This window comes from Pseudorca crassidens, chromosome 10, assembly GCF_039906515.1.
Source record: "Pseudorca crassidens isolate mPseCra1 chromosome 10, mPseCra1.hap1, whole genome shotgun sequence".
In the NCBI taxonomy this organism is placed as follows: Eukaryota; Metazoa; Chordata; class Mammalia; order Artiodactyla; family Delphinidae; genus Pseudorca; species Pseudorca crassidens.
The window spans coordinates 13,952,355-13,974,940 of NC_090305.1; the positions used below are offsets into that span (position 1 = coordinate 13,952,355).

General features: G+C 42.1%; 1 protein-coding gene across 8 annotated transcripts in view; it reads left to right on the plus strand.

The window, feature by feature from the left end:
- Nucleotides 1-22,586, plus strand: part of KDM1B (lysine demethylase 1B) — a 55,599-nt gene that overhangs the window by 28,519 nt on the left and 4,494 nt on the right. For 7 of the 8 annotated variants that reach the window (XM_067752083.1, XM_067752081.1, XM_067752088.1 and 4 more), the window contains 9 exons: nucleotides 2,343-2,480; nucleotides 3,373-3,544; nucleotides 6,331-6,458; nucleotides 7,467-7,598; nucleotides 7,991-8,065; nucleotides 17,066-17,182; nucleotides 17,914-18,039; nucleotides 18,950-19,072; nucleotides 20,854-21,006. In XM_067752083.1, the coding sequence (XP_067608184.1) occupies nucleotides 2,343-2,480; nucleotides 3,373-3,544; nucleotides 6,331-6,458; nucleotides 7,467-7,598; nucleotides 7,991-8,065; nucleotides 17,066-17,182; nucleotides 17,914-18,039; nucleotides 18,950-19,072; nucleotides 20,854-21,006 (1,164 nt within the window). The remainder of the gene's footprint in view (nucleotides 1-2,342; nucleotides 2,481-3,372; nucleotides 3,545-6,330; nucleotides 6,459-7,466; nucleotides 7,599-7,990; nucleotides 8,066-17,065; nucleotides 17,183-17,913; nucleotides 18,040-18,949; nucleotides 19,073-20,853; nucleotides 21,007-22,586) is intronic. The other variant, XM_067752089.1, reaches the window with a different exon arrangement.

A 22,586-nucleotide genomic window follows, 5' to 3' on the forward strand; every position in this document is an offset into this window, starting at 1 on the left:
TCAAATCTTCCAAATTTCTGGGACTTGCTATGTCTGACTCATTTCTCCTTTTTTAAAAACTTGTTTTGCAAGGACTTTGGTCTTCCATTAAACCAAATGTGAAAATCAGTTTGGTAGAATTGAATTAGTCTTTCGCTGTATTCTCTCTGGCTGAAAGAAACAACTTCTTTTTCACAACGTTTTTCTCTGCTGGAGGAGTTTCGGCGATGAGAAAGTTTTCAGTGGCTCTGCCTAAGAGGTTTTCCTTTTGGTGGAATGCAAGACCTACGTCTTGGATTCTTATATATATTGCTGACAAAACAGAAGAATCTGAGTTGAATGTATAAGAAGTCTGTTTGCATTTCAAAATATTGTCTAAGTGGTATTAAGCTATGAGGTGTTTTAATTGGTCATTTATGTATTTCAGCATTAGATATTAGGGCCAAGGTTTCTTGTTCGTTTTTCACTTGGGAAACCCACAGATTATGTTACAAGGAAGGTTAGTCCTAGCCAAAGTCTAGGAGGGGTGCTGTCTTTAATGTTCAGCCTTCCTCTTATAGACTAAAATAAACTAGAAACGGATGGTTCTGAGTTCATCTGAAGTCAGAGAAAGAAGGTGGGGAGGGGAGAATCACAAGCTGTAGCCTTTCTAGTTGGAGAAAATGAGAAATATAGGTCCAAGGAAGAAGCATATTTAGGGGACCTCTGTTATTCTCCCCTTTCTCTAAGGAGACCCTGGGGAGGTCACCCCGCTCCTTCGTGGTTAGGAAGTAGACTCCTCCTAACCTAAGAGATGGTTAGCTCGGGGAACCTCCTGGAGCAATTTGAAGAAGTGCTTTTAGGGATCCAGAAATGAAAGGACTGGTTTTGCCCTGAAGAGGATTCACATTTTCAGTTACTACAACCAAGGGCAGTGAAGCTCTTTGAGCCACAGGGCTGTCCACCTGAGAGCAGCTCCCACCACCACCAGCATCAGAAATTTGGAGGAGATAAAACGGTCTGGGTGTGGTGGGACCAACCTGCTTTGGCCAAGCCTGTGAGGCCATACTTAGATATAATGACATATGATTTTTTTTTTTAATAATAGTCATAGGGAAGTTAAGGCCTGTTTACAATGCTAAAGGAATTTTGCTACAGACACAGATATTTCATAGGACAAAACCACCTCTTTAACTTAGTTTTTTTTTTTGCGGTACACGGGCCTCTCACTGCTGTGGCCTCTCCCATTGTGGAGCACAGGCTCCGGATGCACAGGCCCAGCGGCCATGGCTCACGGGCCTAGCCGCTCCGCGGCATGTGGGATCCTCCCGGACCGGGGCACGAACCTGCGTCCCCTGCATCGGCAGGCGGACCCCCAACCACTGTGCCACCAGGGAAGCCCCTAAGTTAGTTTTTAAGAGTGCCTTTTAATTTATGGAATACTATTTAATAAAAGTTTTCAATATGCATTTCACATGCTAGTTCATCCAGTCTTACCATTTTGGGATTTGAGAGGAAACAGTTTGAGGGGCTTCTCCAGCAGACCACTCACTTACTCCTTGCTAGAGCCTGCGTTGTTTGTTTTTAACATCTACTTGGGCTCCTATTCACACTGTCCTCTTTTTTTTAAAATTTATTTTATTGAAGTAGTGTTGATTTACAGTGTGTTAATTTCTGCTGTACAGCAAAGTGATTCAGTTATACATATAGGTATGTATACATTCTTTTCCATATTCTTTTCCATTATGGTTTATCACAGGATATTGAATATAGTTCCCTGTGCTCTACAGTAGGACCTTGTTGTTTATCCATTCTATATATAATAGTTTGCATCTGCTAATCCCAAACTCCCAATTCATCCCTCCCCCTTGGCAACCACAAGTCTGTTCTCTGTGTCTGTGAGTCTGTTTCTGTTTTGTAAATAAGTTCATTTGTGTCATATTTTAGATTCCACATATAAGTGATATCATATGGTAGTTGTCTTTCTTTCTGACTTACTTCAGTTAGTATGATCATCTCTAGGTCCATCCATGTTGCTGCAAATGGCATTATTTCATTCTTTTTTATGGCTAAGTAGTATTCCATTGTATATATGTACCACATCTTCTTTATCCATTCGTCGTTGGACATTTAGGTTGTTTTCATAGCTTGCCTATTGTGAATAGTGCTGCTATGAATATAGAGGCGCATGTATCTTTTTGAATTATAGTTTTGTCTGGATGTATGCCCAGGAGTGGGATTCCTGGATCATATGCACACTGCTCTCTTTGTAAAGTTGTTTCTCTAATAATATAATAATACATTAACCGGATATGAAACTCATTTAACAATGTCACTGTACATTTATACTGCATCCTATTCAGCTTCCCCGATTGTCTTTTTAGGTGACTGTCCTGGAGGCCAAAGACAGAATTGGAGGCCGAGTGTGGGATGATAAGTCTTTCACAGGCGTCACAGTGGGACGAGGAGCCCAGATTGTCAACGGCTGTATTAACAACCCAGTAGCACTAATGTGTGAACAAGTGGGTTTCTTTAAGATTTGTATTGTAGATAAAGAAAAGAAAAAATGGTCTCAGTTTGCTTGTGTGCAGTATTAATATGCTTCTAAATAATATGTAACAACCCCCAAATGATTTCTTGCCCCCTCACGCCCTCTGAAAAGTAAATAAGAACAAGTATAGTTCTTCCTTTCTGCGAAGGTGGAACTAGAGGACTTAAAATATTCCCCCCCCCGCCCCAAGGTCTTTAATTGTATTTGTGCGTTATTCGCAGGCCACTTGATTAGGATTGCCAGGTTAAGCAAACAAAATTACAGAATGCCCACTTAAATTTGACTTTCAGATAAATAACAATAATTTTTTTAGTATAAGTATGTCCCACATATTACATGGGATATTTTGCATGCAATATGTGGGACATACTTATCTTAAAAAAAAAAAGGTATTCATTGTTTATCTGAGAATCAAATCTTTCATCAGGCAAACCTACCTAGTGTCTTTGAAGACCTATGGTAGGCCCAAGGATTTTTCTGAGCTATTTATTGACAGTCAATTCAATTTCAACTTCTGTGAGTGTTCGTGTGTTTGTGTGCTCTTTCACATGAGATTCCACAGAGGAAATAGGATGTCAGAGCAGAGAGAGGCGGTGCACAGCTATAGCGTCTGAAACATTGATAAATACTGGCTGGAAAGCTGTGGAGGGCGTGGCATAGGAGCTGTTGCTGGCACGCTTACATTCGCAGATTCCATGCTGGTTTTTCACTGCCTTACTTTGCTGCCATTCCCCAATCAGCATTTGTTTTTGAGAGGTCCTAGACCCTTTTCTCCATGAGAGCTCTGTCTGATTTCAGCTTAGAACCTGTACCTGTTTTTTCCAGGGAAAACTTTTCACCTTCTTATTCTTATTATTTTGAAGCTTGGCATCAGCATGCATAAATTTGGAGAAAGATGTGACTTAATTCAGGAAGGTGGAAGAATAACTGACCCCACTATTGACAAGCGCATGGATTTTCATTTTAATGCTCTCTTGGATGTGGTCTCTGAGTGGAGGAAGGATAAGACTCAGCTCCAAGATGTCCCTTTAGGAGGTATGGGGAGAATGGTGTTCTGATTGTTCCATCTGAGTCTCATTCTAACCTGAGCTTGATTAGCGGTAGCATCATTCATCCACGAGCCTGGATGGATGCAACAAGAATAGTCCTCAGGAGCGTTCCTTTTGAACTGACCATTCCACAGAGGGGAGCAGAACTGCCTCAGGGACCTTTAGATGCGTGTGTGTGTGTGTGTGTGTGTGCGCGCGCGCATGCACATACGCACACATAATTCTTTACACAATAGCCAGTGTTTAAGAAAATTATTTAAATGTTTAATTTTCAATTTCCCAGAAGAGCTTACTTTTAAGGAAGCATGTGGTAAGCTCTATGTGAATAACAAGCCACCACATAATGACTCTTCTAGATAAGAGTTCCTGTGTGAAAGGATTCCTTTTCTTTTTTGGACAGTAGGTTAAGATTTTTTTCCAGTATATTTTGTTTAAGAATGCAAGACTCTGTATTATGATTTAAGAACTTTAATTCAAAGTTTTTAGGCTTTGGTACTAAATGGACAATATTCACCCTTTAGAAAACCTGACTGTAACAGCTCATTTCCCTGCGGGCGCCCGCTGAGATCTTACTATATTGCTTCTTAAATTGATATTTGTTTAACCTACAATTTCATGACCTGAATGTATTCACTTGTAATTCTTGGAAGCATGTCGGTTTCTTACAGTACGAGCATTTGAATCCAATTGGCAGGGTATTAATTTGCTTCAGCTATGTGTTTCTGTGCAAGGGGTCTCAAGTCTCCATCCTGGAATACACTCTGTCTCTGTTTGGGGTACATTTCTCAAGAGCAGGGACTGTCTGTCTCCTCTTTTTATCCTCTCTCCCCACCTGCCCCACGCCGCCAACCCCCCTCGCCCCCCGCCCTCCCCACCGCGACCTCAATTCTTCGCCTCTGAGACCAACCCACATTCTAATCGCCCTTAGTAAGTGTTGACTGACAAACCGTAACAGAACATTTTTAGAAACTTAACTGGGGTTGACAGGGAACATTTAACCAAATGTGGTGTCCAGACCAAGTGGTGAGTTGTTGAATTTTCTGGAAATGAAGACAGCGACTAGGCGTACTTGCATTATGTTGTCAGAATCTGGTTAGTGTTTTTGCACATGTGTGATAGTCGCTGGGTGGCGTTTTTCTTTACAATTCTTTCAGGGCCACCAAATACAAAAGTTAACAATATTGCTTTGTCTTGGCTTTACTTAAAACAAGTTATTAAGGGAGGATCAGCAACACTTACTGTGTAAGTAGTTGTTTCATCTCATTAGTATATTTTTGGAAAAGCTTTAATAATAGTATGCACATCTCTCCATGAGGTTACAATTAGAACCTGCCTAGCCCTATCTCAGCTGTCTGAGCTCTCACCTTATTAGCATTTAGCTGAAAAGACAAAAATATAAATACTAAGAAGCTAGAGTGAATTTCACAAAGCAAATATACTAAAAGCTTTTAAATGTTATTTACGTAGAGATCACACTGAGGCTTCTCTCAGTCTGTTTATACTGTTCTAGCAGTCTTGGTTCTTCCCACACCTCTACGAAACCTAAAGGAAAATAGAAACCACATAGCAGGAGGCAGGAATGGGATTGCTACAAAAATGTATTAAAAGTGGAAAAAAGCCCAGTGGTCTAGGGGCAAAAGCCTAGCACAGAGGTGCCACAGACATCCCCATACTACAGTCTAACATAAGAATGGAACATTTTAATGAGAACCTTGAGTTGTCAAAAAAAGAAAAGTTAACTGATGCTCTGTTCTGTTTCTAGTCAAGCATGTGCACAATACTTTATAGAAGCTTTGAGACTGCAATGTATCTGTTGGGTGGTTGTCACCACTAGGAAGGTTATAAAGAAGTAACCTGTGCTAAGATTCTTATACTTTGTCAGGCACAAGCCTTCCCCCACCCCCCCAAAAAAGGAATCTAAGCCAATCATTGGAACGATGTCACGGGGCGGTGTATATGTAGTTGAAAGTTCCAGGTGAATGGGATAGATAAGTGCTGGGGGTTGATAACCAAGGAGCGATTCCTGAGGCTGGTAGTGACCAGGTGACGCTGGTCTGTAAAGGATGGATGGGACTGGGGTGGGGAGGGCATTCCAGGGAGGGGCGTGGTAGTAGCAGACTTTGCAGGGTTGGCATTTCCAGGAAAAGATTGAGCAGCAGTGCAGCAGAGCCTGTGAGTGGACAGGTGGTGTTTGCTGTCTTTGGAAAGGCTAAAAATGTGCTAACACTGTCTGGCTGTGGTTTTTGGAATTTATTACATAGGCAATGGAGAACCAGTAATTAAAGGTGTTGAGCCAGAGGGTTGGCATGATGAAAGTCCATGATGGACTATTTGGAATGTTTGGGAGAGAAGATAGCCAGTAGTCAGTCTATGATAGGTCTCTTAGTTGAGGTGAGCTGTTATAAGAACTTGACTTTAAGGTGATGGCAATAGGACCAGAAAGGGAGTGGGAATCCTCTCTCTGTCTTTATATGTGCAAGGGTTACTTTTCCTTTATCTTGAGCAAAAGAAGAAATAGTTTCTCCACTAAGCAGAAATGAAACGTGGTTGAAGACATAGAACCTGCATAGTTTTGTTCCCCATTAAGATAAGCTTTTACTTTCTGAGAGAAACCAACCTTATCAAGACAGATGCTCTTTCCCCCTGAGTTTACCTGGGAAAGGTCTTCAAAAGTTTGGGGCCTTGCAGGTTGAAGGAGGTGGAACGCAAAAGATAAGGAATTCGAGAATAATGTTAAAGTTTTTTTTCTGCTTTGCTCCATTCCCATTGCAGAAAAGATAGAGGAGATCTACAAAGCTTTTATTAACGAGTCTGGAATCCAGTTCAGTGAGCTGGAGGAGGAGGTCCTTCAGTTCCATCTCAGTAACCTGGAATATGCCTGTGGCAGCAGCCTCCATCAGGTGGGCTTTGAAGACGCTTGTTTCTGTGTATGTGTGTGTTTTATATATTGAGATATTTAGCCTGGGATGGTCTGGATAAACGGGGAACAATGGGTCTGCTGCTTAAAAGATCAAACACCAGGACTTTAGAGTATATGAAACCCACAGTGGTTTTGAAAAAAAAAATTTTTAAAGCAAGAGAAACCTGTCTTCAAATCATACCTGTGAAGACACCCAGTCCGTAAACCTGAATACAGGAGGGCTGCTGGGCTGAGTCAGGGAGGCGGCAAGAGCCAGTGTCCTTGCCTTCCCCTTGCCCTCCTTGGGGGCCCTCGAGCCATTTCTGTGCAACTGTGGGCTGAAAACACTGCTCCTAAGAAACCAGAATAGAGCATCTTTGCAATTAGGATCTGTTCATCTTGCTAAAATAAATTTAAACTTGCCTGATTCATGTCACCAACTGTGATCTCGATACTTGGATATGCTGTACATTGAACAGCGGTTCTGTGGATGACCCCTCACTTAATAATCCTCTTTGGTGGGGCGGGCAGGGACAACAATTCATGTTTCCATTTGGTGATTCTTTGCAATTGGAATCACACTTTTCCAAAATCATGCTGCATTTCAGTGTCTGTGGAATTTCCATGTTGAAGACATCTAGGTGGCATATTTATATATGGAGTTGATTGAATGCAGTTCTCCTCTCATGGAATTCTCCTTATCCAGGGTTGTTGATGTATAATACACCTTTCATTTTTATCAGGGAGTGGTACCCATGCCCAAATCACGTCTACCTTTTGTTCCAAAATAAGCTTTCCTGTGCTTTATTGAGAGATCTCCTTTCCCTGGCAGCGGTATCCACCTGGGTTTATCTATTCATGCCCCACCCCCCCCACCTTTCTGTTTTGCCCTCTGCCCTCTGGCCTGAGGTGGTCTTTCCCACCTTGGGGCTCCTGTTTTTGTCCCTCAGGTGCAGGCTCCAGGGTTTACACCACCTCTTGTTTCCCAACCTATCCTGATGTTTCCCAGGTGTCTGCTCGCTCCTGGGACCACAATGAATTCTTTGCCCAGTTTGCCGGTGACCACACCCTCCTCACTCCCGGATACTCCGTCATCTTGGAAAAACTGGCAGAGGGACTGGACATTCGGCTCAGATCTCCAGTGAGTGTCCACAGTGGTGGGAGGCTCTGGTTTGGTGGTGCTTGGAGAATGTGAAGTTTGGGGCACGTGGATTACACAGGAGACAGGTGCCTGCTCTGATGTTCAGCCAGTGTCTGCAAATACTTTTGATACTATGATCAGTCACATTATCCTTGTCGATGAGGTAGCTGCTGCTGTTTGGAAACAATAGTGGCTGAGATGCATTTTCATTAATAATCAAGGGGCTGAGTGAGAGTTCCCTGAAGTACCTGTTGTTTAGTTCTCTGAATGCCAGGAAGTGATTCGCCATGGCCTTGGAAATGTAAACTCCCATAATAAGAGAATTGGAAAGGATCCTGGATCATATGGTTCCATCCCTTATTATGTTTTTCATAACTGCTTTTCTTGAGCAGGTAAAGAGTATTGATTATTCTGGAGATGAAGTGCAAGTTACCACTACAGATGGGACAGAGTGTACAGCACAAAAGGTAAGTGCTGTGATTCCACTAGGTGCTGCCAGGGGCCTGGGAGTAAGGGAGACCAGTGTTTTCCACCAAGCAGTTTGCCTTTGGCAATCTGCCCAGAGCCTTGTTCGATTTCTGGAGAGCTCTGTATCTCTACTTGTTGTGTATGGATATGCAAATCAGATTTAATTATTCAAACACTATATAGATTCATGGCAGATGGAATTCTGAATAGTGTTTCTCAGAGTGGGTTCTACGGTACATTAGTTCTGAGAGTTGACAAGAGAAGAAAACTTGGCCAAATTAGTTTGTAAAGTATTATATACTACAGTCTAAGTTTAGGGTTAAATAAGAGCACATTAAAGGCTCTGAGAAGTCCTGCATTTTAAAAACCTGTTTTACTTTGTGTAATTCAGTGGTTTCCAAGTTGGTGGTGTTTTTTGTGTTTGTACCATGGAAACTTTTTTTAAATCAGCTCAAGAACACTCTGCATTTTTATCTGGAAAGTGGCAGAAGTACTTTTATATCATTTGAATTTTTTGTAAACAGCTTTAGTAGGCGGACAGTGAAAGGTGCTGTAATGTGATCTATGAAATCACACTGAGATTTCTGTAGTGTTGGAAAATAAAGTGTTGGGGGTGGAGGGGGATTAATAAACCCCATAGATTTATTTAAATTTAGTTATGTCTGAAGTGATTACCAAAAAGTGTAATTGATGAACCATCATAAGTTCCTAAACTAGCTGTGTTTTATGCTTTTCAGCTAGCTAAAAAAACATTTCACAGTCCTTGATATTCATACAGAAATGAAGGACTGCCTGTCAAATGGGAAAGACGGGGTAGAGTGTATGAGCCCAGGGGGATGTTTCCTCACATTATTCCTGCCATTTACTAGCTGGATAGTGAGTATTGGTCATATAGGCTTTGGAGTAGCAGTAGTTCTCAATCCTGGCTGCACCTTAGAATCACCTGGGAGGTGCTTAAAAAGAAAGCTTGCCAAGCCCCACCCTGCAGAGATTCTTGCTGAATTGATCTGGTCGTATTTTTAAAGCTTCCCAAGTGATTCCAACATGCGACCAGAGTTAAGAACCACTGGGCAACAGTGTTCTTATCTGTGAGTCCCCAGGTGAGAATCAGGCTAATATCTAACATTCTTCCTGGTGGTAAAAAAATTTTTTTAATATCACCTTATAACATTGGAAGTCGGCTGATGGCTCAACGTCTGGTATTTTGTGACTTTGCTTCTTTGCATCCAGGACAACATGCTAGGTGTGCTTACCCTGCTGGGTCACCCTCTGCCTGACCCTGTCCAGGCATATTTGCTTTCTTTCTTTGTATTCTGGCTCTTTAGAATAATTAGAACATAGTTTCAGGCTGTGATTCAAAGCCTGCTCTGAAATGCGAAAAGCAAATGTGTTTATTTTTAGTAGTCAGCACAAATCACAGAGTTTCAATTGAAAGCTTCCCCAGCTTATAAGTGAAAGATCTCCAACCCAACAGCATACACCGATAAACACTTAACAAACTGTAATTCAGTCTAGGCTGCTTCCACTGAGACCTAGCGTTAGTTCCTTACCGGGGTATGTTTATATCTTTTGCCTATTTGTTTACCTGAGTTTGTGTGTTTCTGAAAGCTTTTTTTTTTTTTTTTGTCATTAAGAAAACATCTAGATCTTATTTACTTATAGTCTTATATACCCAAGAGTGTAATTGTTCCTTTTTTTCTTTTTTTCTTTTTGTTGCATGGTGGCTATTATCTATAACCACATTGAGGAGAGAGAACATGTTTTATATTTTATAAAATTTTCACGTGGCAGAAAATAGTGACAAAATCACAGGAAGAGCTCTGAACTTCCAGTGATCCTGGAGTTGGGGTTTCAATAGACTACATCTTTGATGAGGGTAGCAGTCGATATGGTCCTTGGTGTTCAGCTCCTTTCCCATCCAACTGTGTTATCCTGTACTGCAGATGATGGAAAGTACACACGTACACACACACACATTTCCCAGTCTCCCTTGCAGCCGAGGGTCTAAATATGAATTGGGTCCAGCCAGTCAGATGTACTCGCATGAGACTTGGGAGGTGTGGTATGGCTTTTGCTTCACTTCTGCTGCCAAGAAAAATGGTCTAGATGTTGCCAAGCAAAATGGTCTAGATGTTGGGTTCTTCCACAGTCGGAACATTAGAGGTCCCAGGATCCACTCATTTACTACCTGGAAGTCAAGAGCCAGGGCATGAGGTATCCTTTTTGCTGGTGCAGCTTGTTCGATAAGTGGCATGTTTCTGGAGCTGGTAGCCGTAGTAATGGCTCCTGACTGTGACAGTGGTAACATGGTTCTAGAGCCAGAAATTTCTTTTTCTTTTTTTTTTTCTTATTATCTGTTTTATACACATCAGTGTATACATGTCAATCCCAATCTCCCAATTCATCCCACCACCACCACCCCACCCCCCGCCGCTTTCCCCCCTTGGTGTCCATACATTTGCTCTCTACATCTTTGTCTCTATTTCTGCCCTGCAAACCGGTTCATCTGTACCATTTTTCTAGATTCTCTATATATGCGTTAATATACAATATTTGTTTTTCTCTTTCTGAATTACTTCACTCTGTAGGACAGTCTCTGGGTCCATCCACGTCTCTACAAATGATCCAATTTCATTCCTTTTTATGGCTGAGTAATATTCCATTGTATATATGTGCCACATCTTCTTTATCCATTCATCTGTCCATGGGCATTTAGGTTGCTTCCATGACCTGGCTATTGTAAATAGTGCTGCAATGAACATTGTGGTACATGACTCTTTTTGAATTATGGTTTTCTCAGGGTATATGCCCAGTAGTGGGATTGCTGGGTCATATGGTAATTCTACTTTTAGTTTTTTAAGGAACCTCCATACTGTTCTCCATAGTGGCTGTATCAATTTACATTCCCACCAACGGTGCAAGAAGGTTCCCTTTGCTCCACACCCTCTCCAGCATTTGTTGTTTGTAGATTTTCTGATGATGCCCATACTAACTGGTATGAGGTGATACCTCACTGTAGTTTTGATTTGCATTTCTCTAATAATTAATGATGATGAGCAGCTTTTCATGTGCTTCTTGGCCATCTGTATGTCTTCTTTGGAGAAATGTCTATTTAGGTCTTCTGCCCATTTTCTGATTGGGCTGTCTGTTTTTTTAACATTGAGCTGTATGAGCTGTTTATATATTTTGGAGATTAATCCTTTGTCCGTTAATTCATTTGCAAATATTTTCTCCCATTTTGAGGGTTGTCTTTTCTTCTTGTTTATAGTTTCCTTTGCTGTGCAAAAGCTTTTAAGTTTCATTAGGTCCCATATGTTTATTTTTGGTTTTATTTCCATTACTCCAGGAGGTGGATCAAAAAAGATCTTGCTGTGATTTATGTCAAAGAGTGTTCTTCCTATGTTTTCCTCTGAGAGTTTTATAGTGTCCAGTCTTACATTTAGGTCTTTAATCCATTTTGAGTTTATTTTTGTGTATGGTGTCAGGGAGTGTTCTAATTTCATTCTTTTACATGTAGGTGTCCAGTTTTCCCAGCACCACTTATTGAAGAGACTGTCTTTTCTCCACTGTATATCCTTGCCTCCTTTGTCATAGATTAGTTGACCATAGGTGTGTGGGTTTATCTCTGGGCTTTCTATCCTCTTCCATTCCATTCTATATTTCTGTTTTTGTGCCAGTACCATATTGTCTTGATTACTGTAGCTTTATAGTATAGTGTGAAGTCAAGGAGTCTGATTCCTCCAGCTGTGTTTTTTTCCCTCAAGACTGCTTTGGCTATTCGGAGTCTTTTGTGTCTCCTACAAATTTTAAGATTTTTTGTTCTAGCTCTGTAATAAATGCCACTGGTAATTTGATAGGGATTGCGTTGAAGCTGTAGATCGCTTTGGGTAGTATAGTCACTTTCACAATATTGATTCTTCCAATCCAAGAACATGGTATATCTCTCCATCTGTTTGTGTCATCTTTGATTTCTTTCATCAGTGGTATAGTTTTCTGAGTATAGGTCTTTTACCACCTTATGTAGGTTTATTCCTAGGTATTTTATTCTTGTTGTTGCAATGGTAAATGGGAGTATTTCCTTAATTTCTCTTTCAGATTTTTCATCATTAGTGTATAGGAATGCAAGAGATTTCTGTGCATTAATTTTGTATCCTGCTACTCTACCAAATTCATTGATTAGCTCTAGTAGTTTTCTGGGAGCATCTTTAGGATTCTCTATGTATAGGATTATGTCATCTGCAGACAGTGACAGTTTTACTTCTTCTTGTCCAATTTGTATTCCTTTTACTTCTTTTTCTTCTCTGATTGCCATGGCTAGGACTTCCAAAACTATGTTGAATAATAGTGATGAGAGTGGACATCCTTGTCTTTTTCCTGATCTTAGAGGAAATGCTTTCAGTTTTTCACCATTGAGAATGATGTTTGCTGTGGGTTTGTCATATATGGCCTTTATTATGTTGAGGTATGTTCCCTCTATGCCCACTTTCTGGAGAGTTTTTATCATAAATGGGTGTTGAATTTTGTCAGAAGCTTTTTCTGCATCTATGGAGATGATCATATGATTTTTATTCTTCAGTTTGTTAATATCGTATATCACATTCATTGATTTGCGTATAATGAAGAATCCTTGCATTCCTGGAATAAATCCCACTTGATCATGGTGTATGATCATTTTAATGTGTTGTTGGATTCTGTTTGCTAGTATTTTGTTGAGGATTTTTCAGTCTATATTCATCGGTGATATTGGTCTGTAATTTTCTTTTTTGGTAGTATCTTTGTCTGGTTTTGGTATCAGGGTGATGGTGGCCTCATAGAAGGAGTTTGGAAGTGTTCCTTCCTCTGCAATCTTTTGGAAAGAGTTTGAGAAGGATGGGTGTTAGCTCTTCTCAAAATGTTTGATAGAATTCACCTTTGAAGCCATCTGGCCCTGGACTTTTGTTTGTTTGAAGGTTTTTAATCATAGTTTCAGTTTCAGTGCTTGTGATTGGTCTGTTCATATTTTCTGTTTCTTTCTGGTGCAGTCTTGGAAGGTTATACCTTCCTAAGAATTTGTCCATTTCTTCCAGGTTGTCCATTTTATTGGCATAGAGTTGCTTGTAGTAGTCTCTTATGATGCTTTGTATTTCTGTGGTGCCTGTTGTAATGTCTCCTTTTTCATTTCTAATTTTATTGATTTGAGTCCTCTCCCTCTTTTTCTTGATGAGTCTGGCTAAAGGTTTATCAATTTTGCTTATCTTCTCAAAGAACTAGCTTTTAGTTTTATTGATCTTTGCTATTGTTTTCTTCGTTTCTAGTTCATTTATCTCTATCTGATCTTTATGATTTCTTTCCTTCTACTAACTTTGGGTTTTGTTCTTTAGTTCCCTTAGGTGTAAGGTTAGGTTGTTTATTTGAGATGTTTCTTGTTTCTTGAGGTAGGATTGTATTGCTATAAACTTCCCTCTTAGAACTGCTTTTGCTGCATCCCATAGGTTTTGGATCATCGTGTTTTCGTTGTCATTTGTCTCTAGGTATTTTTTGATTTCCTCTTTGATTTCTTCAGTGATCTCTTGGTTATTTAGTAACATATTGTTTAACCTCCATGTGTTGTGTTTTTTACATTTTTCTCCCTGTAATTGACTTCTAATCTCATGGCGTTGTGGTTGGAAAAGTTGCTTGATATGATTTCAATTTTCTTAAATTTACCGAGGCTTGATTTGTGACCCAGGATATGATCTATCCTGGAGAATGTTCCATGTGCACTTGAGAAGAAAGTGTAATCTGCTGTTTTGGGGTGGAATGTACTATAAATATCAATTAAATCTATCTGGTCTATTGTGTCATTTAAAACTTGTGTTTCCTTGGCTTCCCTGTTGGCGCAGTGGTTGAGAGTCCGCCTAATGCAGGGGACATGGGTTCGTGCCCCGGTCCGGGAAGATCCCACATGCCGTGGAGCGGCTGGGTCCGTAAGCCATGGCCGCTGAGCCTGCACGTCCGGAGCCTGTGGGAGAGGCCACACCAGTGAGAGGCCCACGTACCACAAAAATAAATAAATAAAATAAAATAAAACTTGTGTTTCCTTATTAATTTTCTGTCCTGATGATCTGTCCATTGGTGTAAGTGAGGTGTTAAAGTCCCCCACTATTATTGTGTTACTGTCGATTTCCTCTTTTATAGCTGTTAGCAGTTGCCTTATGTATTGAGGTGCTCCTATGGTGGGTGCATAAATATTTACAGGTGTTATATCTTCTTCTTGGATAGTTCCCTTGATCATTATGTAGTGTCCTTCTTTGTCTCCTGTAATAGCCTTTATTTTAAAGTCGATTTTGTCTGATATGAGAATTGCTACTCCAGCTTTCTTTTGATTTCCGTTTGCATGGAATTCTTTTTCCATCCTCTCACTTTCAGTCTGTATGTGTCCCTAGGTCTGAAGTGGGTCTCTTGTAGACAGCATATTTATGGTTCTTGTTTTTGTATCCATTCAGCAAACTTGTGTCTTTTGGTTGGAGCATTTAATCCTCTCACATTTAAGGTAATTATCGATATGTATGTTCCTATTACCATTTTCTTAATTGTTTTGGGTTTGTTTTTGTAGGTCCTTTCCTTCTCTTGTGTTTCCCACTTAGAGAAGTTCCTTTAGCATTTGTTGTAGGGCTGGTTTGGTGATGCTGAATTCTCTTAGCTTCTGCTTGTCTGTAAAGCTTTTGATTTCTCCATCAAATCTGAATGAGATCCTTGCCAGGTGGAGTAATCTTGGTTGTAGGTTCTTCCTTTTCATCACTTTAAATATATCATGCCACTCCCTTCTGGCTTGTAGTTTCTGCTGAGAAATCAGCTGTTAACCTTATGGGAGTTCCCTTGTATGTTGTCATTTTTCCCTTGTTGCTTTCAGTAATTTTTCTGTGTCTTTAATTTTTGTCACTTTGATTACTATGTGTCTCGGCGTGTTTCTCCTTGAGTTTATCCTGCCTGGGACTCTCTGTGCTTCCTGGACTTGGGTGGCTATTTCCTTTCCCATGTTAGGGAAATTTTCAACTAGAATCTCTTCAAATATTTTCTCAGTCCCCTTCTTTTTCCCTTCTTCATCTGGGACCCCTATAATTCAAATGTTGGTGCATTTAATGTTGTCCCAGAGGTCTCTGATACTGTCCTCGATTCTTTTCATTCTTTTCCTTTATTCTGTTCCACGGCTGTTTATTCCACCATTCTGTCTTCCAGGTCACTTCTCCGTTCTTCTGCCTCAGTTATTCTGCTGTTGATTCCTTCTAGTGTATTTTTCATTTCAATTATTGTATTGTTCATCTCTGTTTGTTCTTTAATTCTTCTAGGTCTTTGTTAAACATTTCTTGCATCTTCTCGATCTTTGCCTCCATTCTTTTTCTGAGGTCCTGGATCATCTTCACTATCATTATTCTGAATTCTTTTTCTGGAAGGTTGCCTATCTCCACTTCACTTAGTTGTTTTTCTGGGGTTTTATCTTTTTCCTTCATCTGGTACATAGCCCTCTGCCTTTTCATCTTGTCTATCTGTCTGTGAATGTGTTTTTTGTTCCACAGTCTGTAGAATTATAGTTCTTGCTTCTGCTGTCCGCCCTATGGTGTATGAGGCTATCTAAGAGGCTTGTGCAAGCTTCCTGATGGGAGGGACTGGTGGTGGGTAGAGCTGGGTGTTGCTCTGGTGAGCAGAGCTCAGTAAAACTTTAATCCTCTTGTCTGCTGATGGGTGGGGCTGGGTTCCCTCCCTGTTGGTTGTTTGGCTTGAGGCAACCCAGCACTGGAGCCTACCCAGCTCTTTGGTGGGGCTAATGGTGGACTCTGGGAGGACTGAAACGCCAAGGAGTACTTCCCAGAACTTCCACTGCCAGTGTCCTTGTCCTCACGGTGAGCCACAGCCACCCCCCGCCTCTGCAGGAGACCCTCCAACACTAGCAGGTAGGTCTGGTTCAGTCTCCTATGGGGTCACTGCTCCTTTCCCTGGGTCCCGATGCGCACACTACTTTGTGTGCCCTCCAAGAGTGGAGTCTCTGTTTCCCCCAGTCCTGTTGGAGTCCTGCAGTCAAATCCCGCTAGCCCTCAAAGTCTGATTCTCTAGAAATTCCTCCTCCCATTGCTGGACCCCCAGGTTGGGAAGCCTGACGTGGGGCTCAGAACCTTCACTCCAGTGGGTGGACTTCTGTGGTATAAGTGCTCTCCAGTTTGTGAGTCACCCACCCAGCAGTTATGGGATTTGATTTTACTGTGATTGCACCCCTCCCACCGTCTCACTGCAGCTTCTCCTCTGTCTTTGGATGTGGGGTATCTTTTTTGGTGAGTTCTAGCGTCTTCCTGTCGATGATTGTTCAGCAGATGGTTCACCAGAAATTTCTTGATTGTATGGAGAGACAGCAGCTCTCTTTGATGGTCTGGTTTTGTGAGTTGTTTTTGGAGGCTCTAAATGATTCTGTAAACTAGTTGAAAACCTGCAATAAATTGTTTCCTCCTTTAAAAAAAAAAAGGTATGTGGCTTTACATGATTATAATAATCCCTAATGTTTGTGATATGCTTTACCATTTATGAAGCATACTGATGTATATTGTAAGAGTTTTAGTTTTAAGCATATCCCCAATCCTTTAAGGTTAGTAGGGCAGGTATTACCTTGGCCACGCATTAGAAAGTGTCAGGAATGATACACAAAATCTGGTTCTCCTGACTCTGTATTTAGGGCTATTTCCTCTTACAGCATTGCTTTTCAGGATTGAGATCTGCTGACTCTTCTTACCCAGGGTTATTAATGCATCAAAACCTTAATGCAGATTCCTCCATATGAATGTTGCTTCTGCTCAGCCAGTCCACTCTTGTGCCGTGAACAGCCTGCACAACTGTACATGGCCGTTATTCTTCTTACCAGTGTAACAACATAGGATGTTGATAATCTCATGACTGGCAATAAAAGGCAGGGGGGCAGATTTTCCTGGAAATGAACCCACTGAGTATTAGATTCAGTTGCTGTTTGTATGTTAACTGTTCATTATTTCCCACAGGTGTTAGTCACTGTGCCCCTGGCCTTACTGCAGAAAGGTTCCCTTCAGTTTAATCCACCGTTGTCAGACAAGAAGATGAAGGCTATCAACAGCTTAGGTGCAGGCATCATTGAAAAGGTAACTGAATTACTTAAGCCTCAGAACTAGAGAGATGAGTATCAGATGACAGGGGTTCCTTAACTTCTGATATTGGGAAGCAGCAGGTAATTTTTGAATCCAAATCAAATTCGAAGATTTCCTTTTCCTTTGAGTAATTGTTCATGAAGAATATAAAAGGATATTAACAAAACAAAACGAGGAGAGCTGGCTAAGGTCTGCAAGTTTTGATTGTAGGAGAATGACTCTTGTTATTCAGAATTTGAACTGGGCATATAAATAAGCAGTTCTTTCTTTTTTTCTGCTTTCCATGTCTACCCTGCACTAAGTAGCCCCAGTGACGAGAGTGTTTTATACTTCCTTTGCCTTGAAAAGCTCCTTTAGCAGGATCTCTCAGCGCTACAGTAGATACCAGCAGACCTATGATTAGTAAGAATTTATCTCATGGACGTAAGGTTCGAGACCAGGTCTCAGGGATGCTCTGCATCTTCAGATTAGCCTAGAGGCTGTCAGTGGTTCCCACCATTATCTGTGGGAGTACAGGACTGAGTGGCATAAAAAGCCAGATGGTCACAAAGAGAACAAAGGAGGTTAGGAGAATGGAAAGGGAATATTTAGAAATGTTTGAGTTTTTTGAACATCTTTTTTTTTTTTTAATTGAAGTATGTAAGAGCTATAGGTGGCTTCTTAGAGATTGCTGTACTTCTGATTTCAAGAAGCTGTTAACCACCTTTCTCTTGCTCGCTTTCCAGATTGCCTTGCAATTTCCCTATAGATTTTGGGACAGTAAAGTTCAAGGGGCTGACTTTTTTGGTCACGTTCCTCCTAGTGCCAGCAAGCGAGGGCTTTTTGCCGTGTTCTATGACATGGATCCCCAGGTAAAATCGTTGGTGGAATGTGGTGTGAATTCCCTGATTACAGTTTAGAATTTGGTTTGGTAACTACTCGTGTGTCCAGCCCAGGAGGTAATGGACATTGTGGACACTCCAGATGTCTGTTTATATTCTGGGGGGACACTTGGATGGGACATTTTCCTGTAGGAAAAGAGCCCCAGTATCTGCCATATTTTCTTAAAGTACTAATATTGCCTCCTGGGAAATGAATTTGTTGCCGTGGAAATGTGTTATTTCAGGCTGATGGAAGGATTCCTTTTAGGGAGAATTGGTGTCAGCACAGTAACGAGTGGTACTTGAAATGTACTCCCCAAGAGTCCGCCAGGGAGCCCTGGTTAGGGGTGGGATATGCCTGGCGCAGGTGAGGGCAGGTCTGGGAGTCGGTAGATGTGATTGGTGGGGCAAGGAAGACGAGGAGAGGACATACCTGGGGCTTTGCAAGTGACAGTTGTGGTGATGTCCTGCCAAAGAATCACAGTTGTTTTTCCTCCTGCCTCTTTGTTCCAAGACACTTTATCTTCAAAGGTTCCACGTGGGAGCCAAGGGCAAAATGTCCTTACTGTTTGAGAAGGTTTTTTCCCATTATTTGACTGGCAGACTTCCTTTCTCAATGTCTTTCTACTTATTCTAAAACAAGTTCTTAGAAGGGAAAAGCCAAGAGAACCCGGAATTTGATATTTACATGACTTCCGGAGTTTTTCCAGCAGGGAACAATAAAATGCGTAAATGAATAATGAGTATGTGTGGCCTGGGTGATGGAAAGGAGGCTACAGGACAGTAGGAAATGATGACATTTGATGTGAGAATGAGGTCCTTCTCTGTTTGGAACTGTGCGTCTAGAGACTTTGGTGCCCGAAGTCCAAAGTGTAAAGTGCTTTTCCCGTCACGTGTCCAGAAGCAGCACAGCGTGTTGATGTCGGTGATCGCGGGGGAGGCAGTGGCGGCCGTCAAGAGCCTGGAGGACAAGCAGGTGCTGCAGCAGTGCATGGCCACCCTGCGCGAGCTCTTCAAGGAGCAGGTCAGACACCCCTCTTTGAAAAGAGAAAGACTAGCCGCATAGCACAGGGAGATCAGCTCGGTGCTTTGTGACCACCTAGAGGGGTGGGATGGGGAGGTGGAGGGAGGGAGACGCAAGAGGGAGGGAATATGGGGATATACGTAGGCGTACAGCTGATTCACTTTGTTATACAGCAGAAACTAATGCAACATTGTAGAGCAATTATACTCCAATAAAGATGTTAAAAAAAAAGAGAGAGAAAGACACCGTTGCTGCTAACTTCACTCTTTGGAGTGGTTTGAACCCAAAGCTAATCCGTCAATACCAGACATGAAGGGGCTTGAGGCAGTGGACCACATTCTTCTTACTTCTTTCAGTATCCAACTTGCCACTTAAGTACCTGGATTAGTTTGCTCAGGCCGCCATAACAAAATGCCACAAACTGGGTAGTTCAAGCAACAGGAATTTATTTTCTCACAATTCTGGAGGCTAGAAGTCCAAGACCAAGGTGTCGCCAGATCAAGGGGTTGGTTTCTCCTGAGGCCTCGCTCCTTGGCTCCCAGATGGCTGCCTTCCCCGTGTCCTCACATGGGCGCGGCTCTGTCTCTTGTCTGTGTTCTAATCCTCTCTTCTTAGAAGGACACCTGTCACACTGGATTAAGGTCCACCCTAATGATCCCATTTTGACTCAATTACCTCGTCAAAGGCCGCATCTCAAGTACAGTCACGTTCTGAGGTACTGGGGGTTAGGGTTTCATCATCTGAATTTTGGGGGGACACAGTGCAGCCCATAATAGTACCCCATTCCTCCTTTTACATGATTGCCTTCCTCCCTTTTGTCTCACATCATGCACACCCCCATTCTTTCCTAAGGAGGTAAAAGGCTCAGCATTTTCCACAGATTCTGTATTGACCCAAACCCTAGCAAGCTTTGACGACAGTTTTCCAATCAAAGGGACATTGTCCAGAATTTTCTGTACCCTGCAGCGAGTCTCTTCTCTCCCTTTTCTCCAAGAAGCTTAAGGTACTTTCTAGTTGCCAGTTTACTAAATCTCACAATCTCTGGAGAGTATAAATGGCGTGACATGTAACTTTTTCAAATAAAGGAGGAGAAGTACAAAGAAATGAAAATGCCTCAAATGTTACATACATTCAAGAGAGGGGGGCCCTCGGGGTATTGCGTATTTTACATGATGTGATTCTATCTCACAGTAGTTCTTATTAGCTTGGGGCTTTTGTTCAAAAATTTGTTTTCAAATCAGTTATTTGGAACTTAACACAGGCTCCGTAGAAATCTATTTCATGGTGGCTCTTGGCAGAGGTCAGCCTAGAAAATTATTTGAAACGTAGAGTGAAACCTAACCTGTGTAGCTGCTTTGTGGAGAAGCCTGTTGAGAATTCCAGTTAGAGGTCCTAAGACCCTGCCCGTCCCTTTCCTCCCCTGGTCCAGCGCATTTCAGGCGATGGGAAGGGGAATGCCTGGACTCTTAGCCGTTGGTGATGGCCCCTGGTAGGTGGGAGAAAGCATCTCTGGCAGAAGGATAAAGTGTTAAAGCGAGGAGATGTGTGTGTGCTGGGGAAGGTCAGAGAGATGGGGCAGCAAAAGAGGAAAATGCACAGAGACGGCGCCTGGGCAGAGCAGCAAGCGGGCTGGAGGGTCATGCTGAGAACTGCTGTCTCAGAATGCTACAGGGATTAACTTACTTTCTAGATGGAGGAAGAACTGTAATTTTATACATTGGGTTGCATCAAGTCTAAGTCCCTTCTTGATCCCGTTTTCCAATTCCTTCTACTTGACACAGGAAGTCCCAGATCCCACGAAGTATTTCGTCACCCGGTGGAGCACAGACCCCTGGATCCAGATGGCATACAGCTTCGTGAAGACAGGGGGCAGTGGTGAGGCCTACGACATCCTTGCTGAGGAAATACAAGGAACCATCTTTTTTGCTGGCGAGGTGTGTACGGGGACTCCGACCCCGATTGCTTTCATTTTGATCACTTGCTTTTAATTAAAGTGATCTATGTCCAGAGTTTAAAAGTAACATCAAATGCCGTCAAAAGTCTTACGGCAACAAGCCCCAGGTACCCTGACAGCACCCTCCTCAAACTCCCCGAGCAGCCATTTTTAACTCTTTCTCCTGTTTCTTCTGGAGTTTACTTCATGCTTTAAGTTTTTTTGTTTTTTGGGGTTTTTTTTTTTTGCGGTACGCGGGCCTCTCACTGTTGTGGCCTCTCCCGCTGCGGAGCACAGGCTCTGGACGCGCAGGCTCAGCAGCCATGGCTCACGGGCCCAGCCGCTCCGCGGCATGTGGGATCCTCCCGGACCGGGGCACGAACCCGCGTCCCCTGCATCGTCAGGCGGACTCTCAACCACTGCGCCACCAGGGAAGCCCTGCTTTAAGATTTTTATACTGTTGTCTTCTGATTTAAGAAGTTAGACATATCTCCCGACTTCTTATCAGGTTAAAGGTTTAGCCCACCCTGGTTTTTAACACTTTTCACTAAATTGGTGTCAGTGCTTATATGGTGTGGCTGCTTACTGCTGAGCCAGGAAGGAAGGCGTTCACTGATTCCTTTCTTACACAGCTGTTTTCTCTTCGGTCATAATGGCCTCTTCTTTCACTAGCTTAATTCTTTTTATACCACTCCTTAAGCCTCCCCACTCCTTTTTTTTTTTTTTTTTTTTTTTGGCCGCGTTGTATGCACGACTCTTAGTTCCCAGACCAGGGATGGAACCTGTGTCCCCTGCAGTGGAAGCACAGAGTCTTAACCACTGGACCGCCAGGAAATTCCAAAGCCTCCCCCTTCTTGAGTCATCTCTAATTCACAGTTGAATCCCTCTGGCCGGCCTGTAGGTTCTGTTTCTCAAAGCCCCCTTTCCTGGCATCTTCCCTCTACTCCAGGCTGCACTGATTGATCCCAGGGACCCCTGCAGAGCTGTCCTCCCAGCACTCCTCCTTACCACTTTCCAGGCTTGGGGTTCTTATTTCCTAGATCCCTCTCTTTTTTCTTTTTTTTAATATTTATTTTTAAAATTGTGGCAAACAACACATAACAAAATTTACCACCTTAACTATCTTCAAGTGTCCAGTTAAGTGGCGTTAAATACATCCACACTGTTGTACAACCATTGCTACCATCCATCTCCGGGACATTTTTATACTGCAGAACCAAAACTGTGTACAACTCCCCCTCCCCCAGCTCCCAGAAAACACCATTCAACTTACTGTCTGTCTCTCTGAATTTGTTCTAGGTCCCTCATCATATAAGTGGAATCATAATAGAGTATTTGTCCTTTTGTGACTGGCTAATTTCGCTTAGCATAATGCCCTCAAGTTTCATCCATGTTGTGGCATGTGTCAGAATATCCTTCTTTTTTAAGACTGAGTAATATTCCATTATATGCACCTATCACATTTAGTTTGTTCATCTGTCATGGACACCTGAGTTGCTTCTGTCTTTTTTGGCTATTGTGAATAATGCTGCTGTGAACCTGGGTGTACAAATATTTCTTCGAGAACCTGCTTTCAGTTAT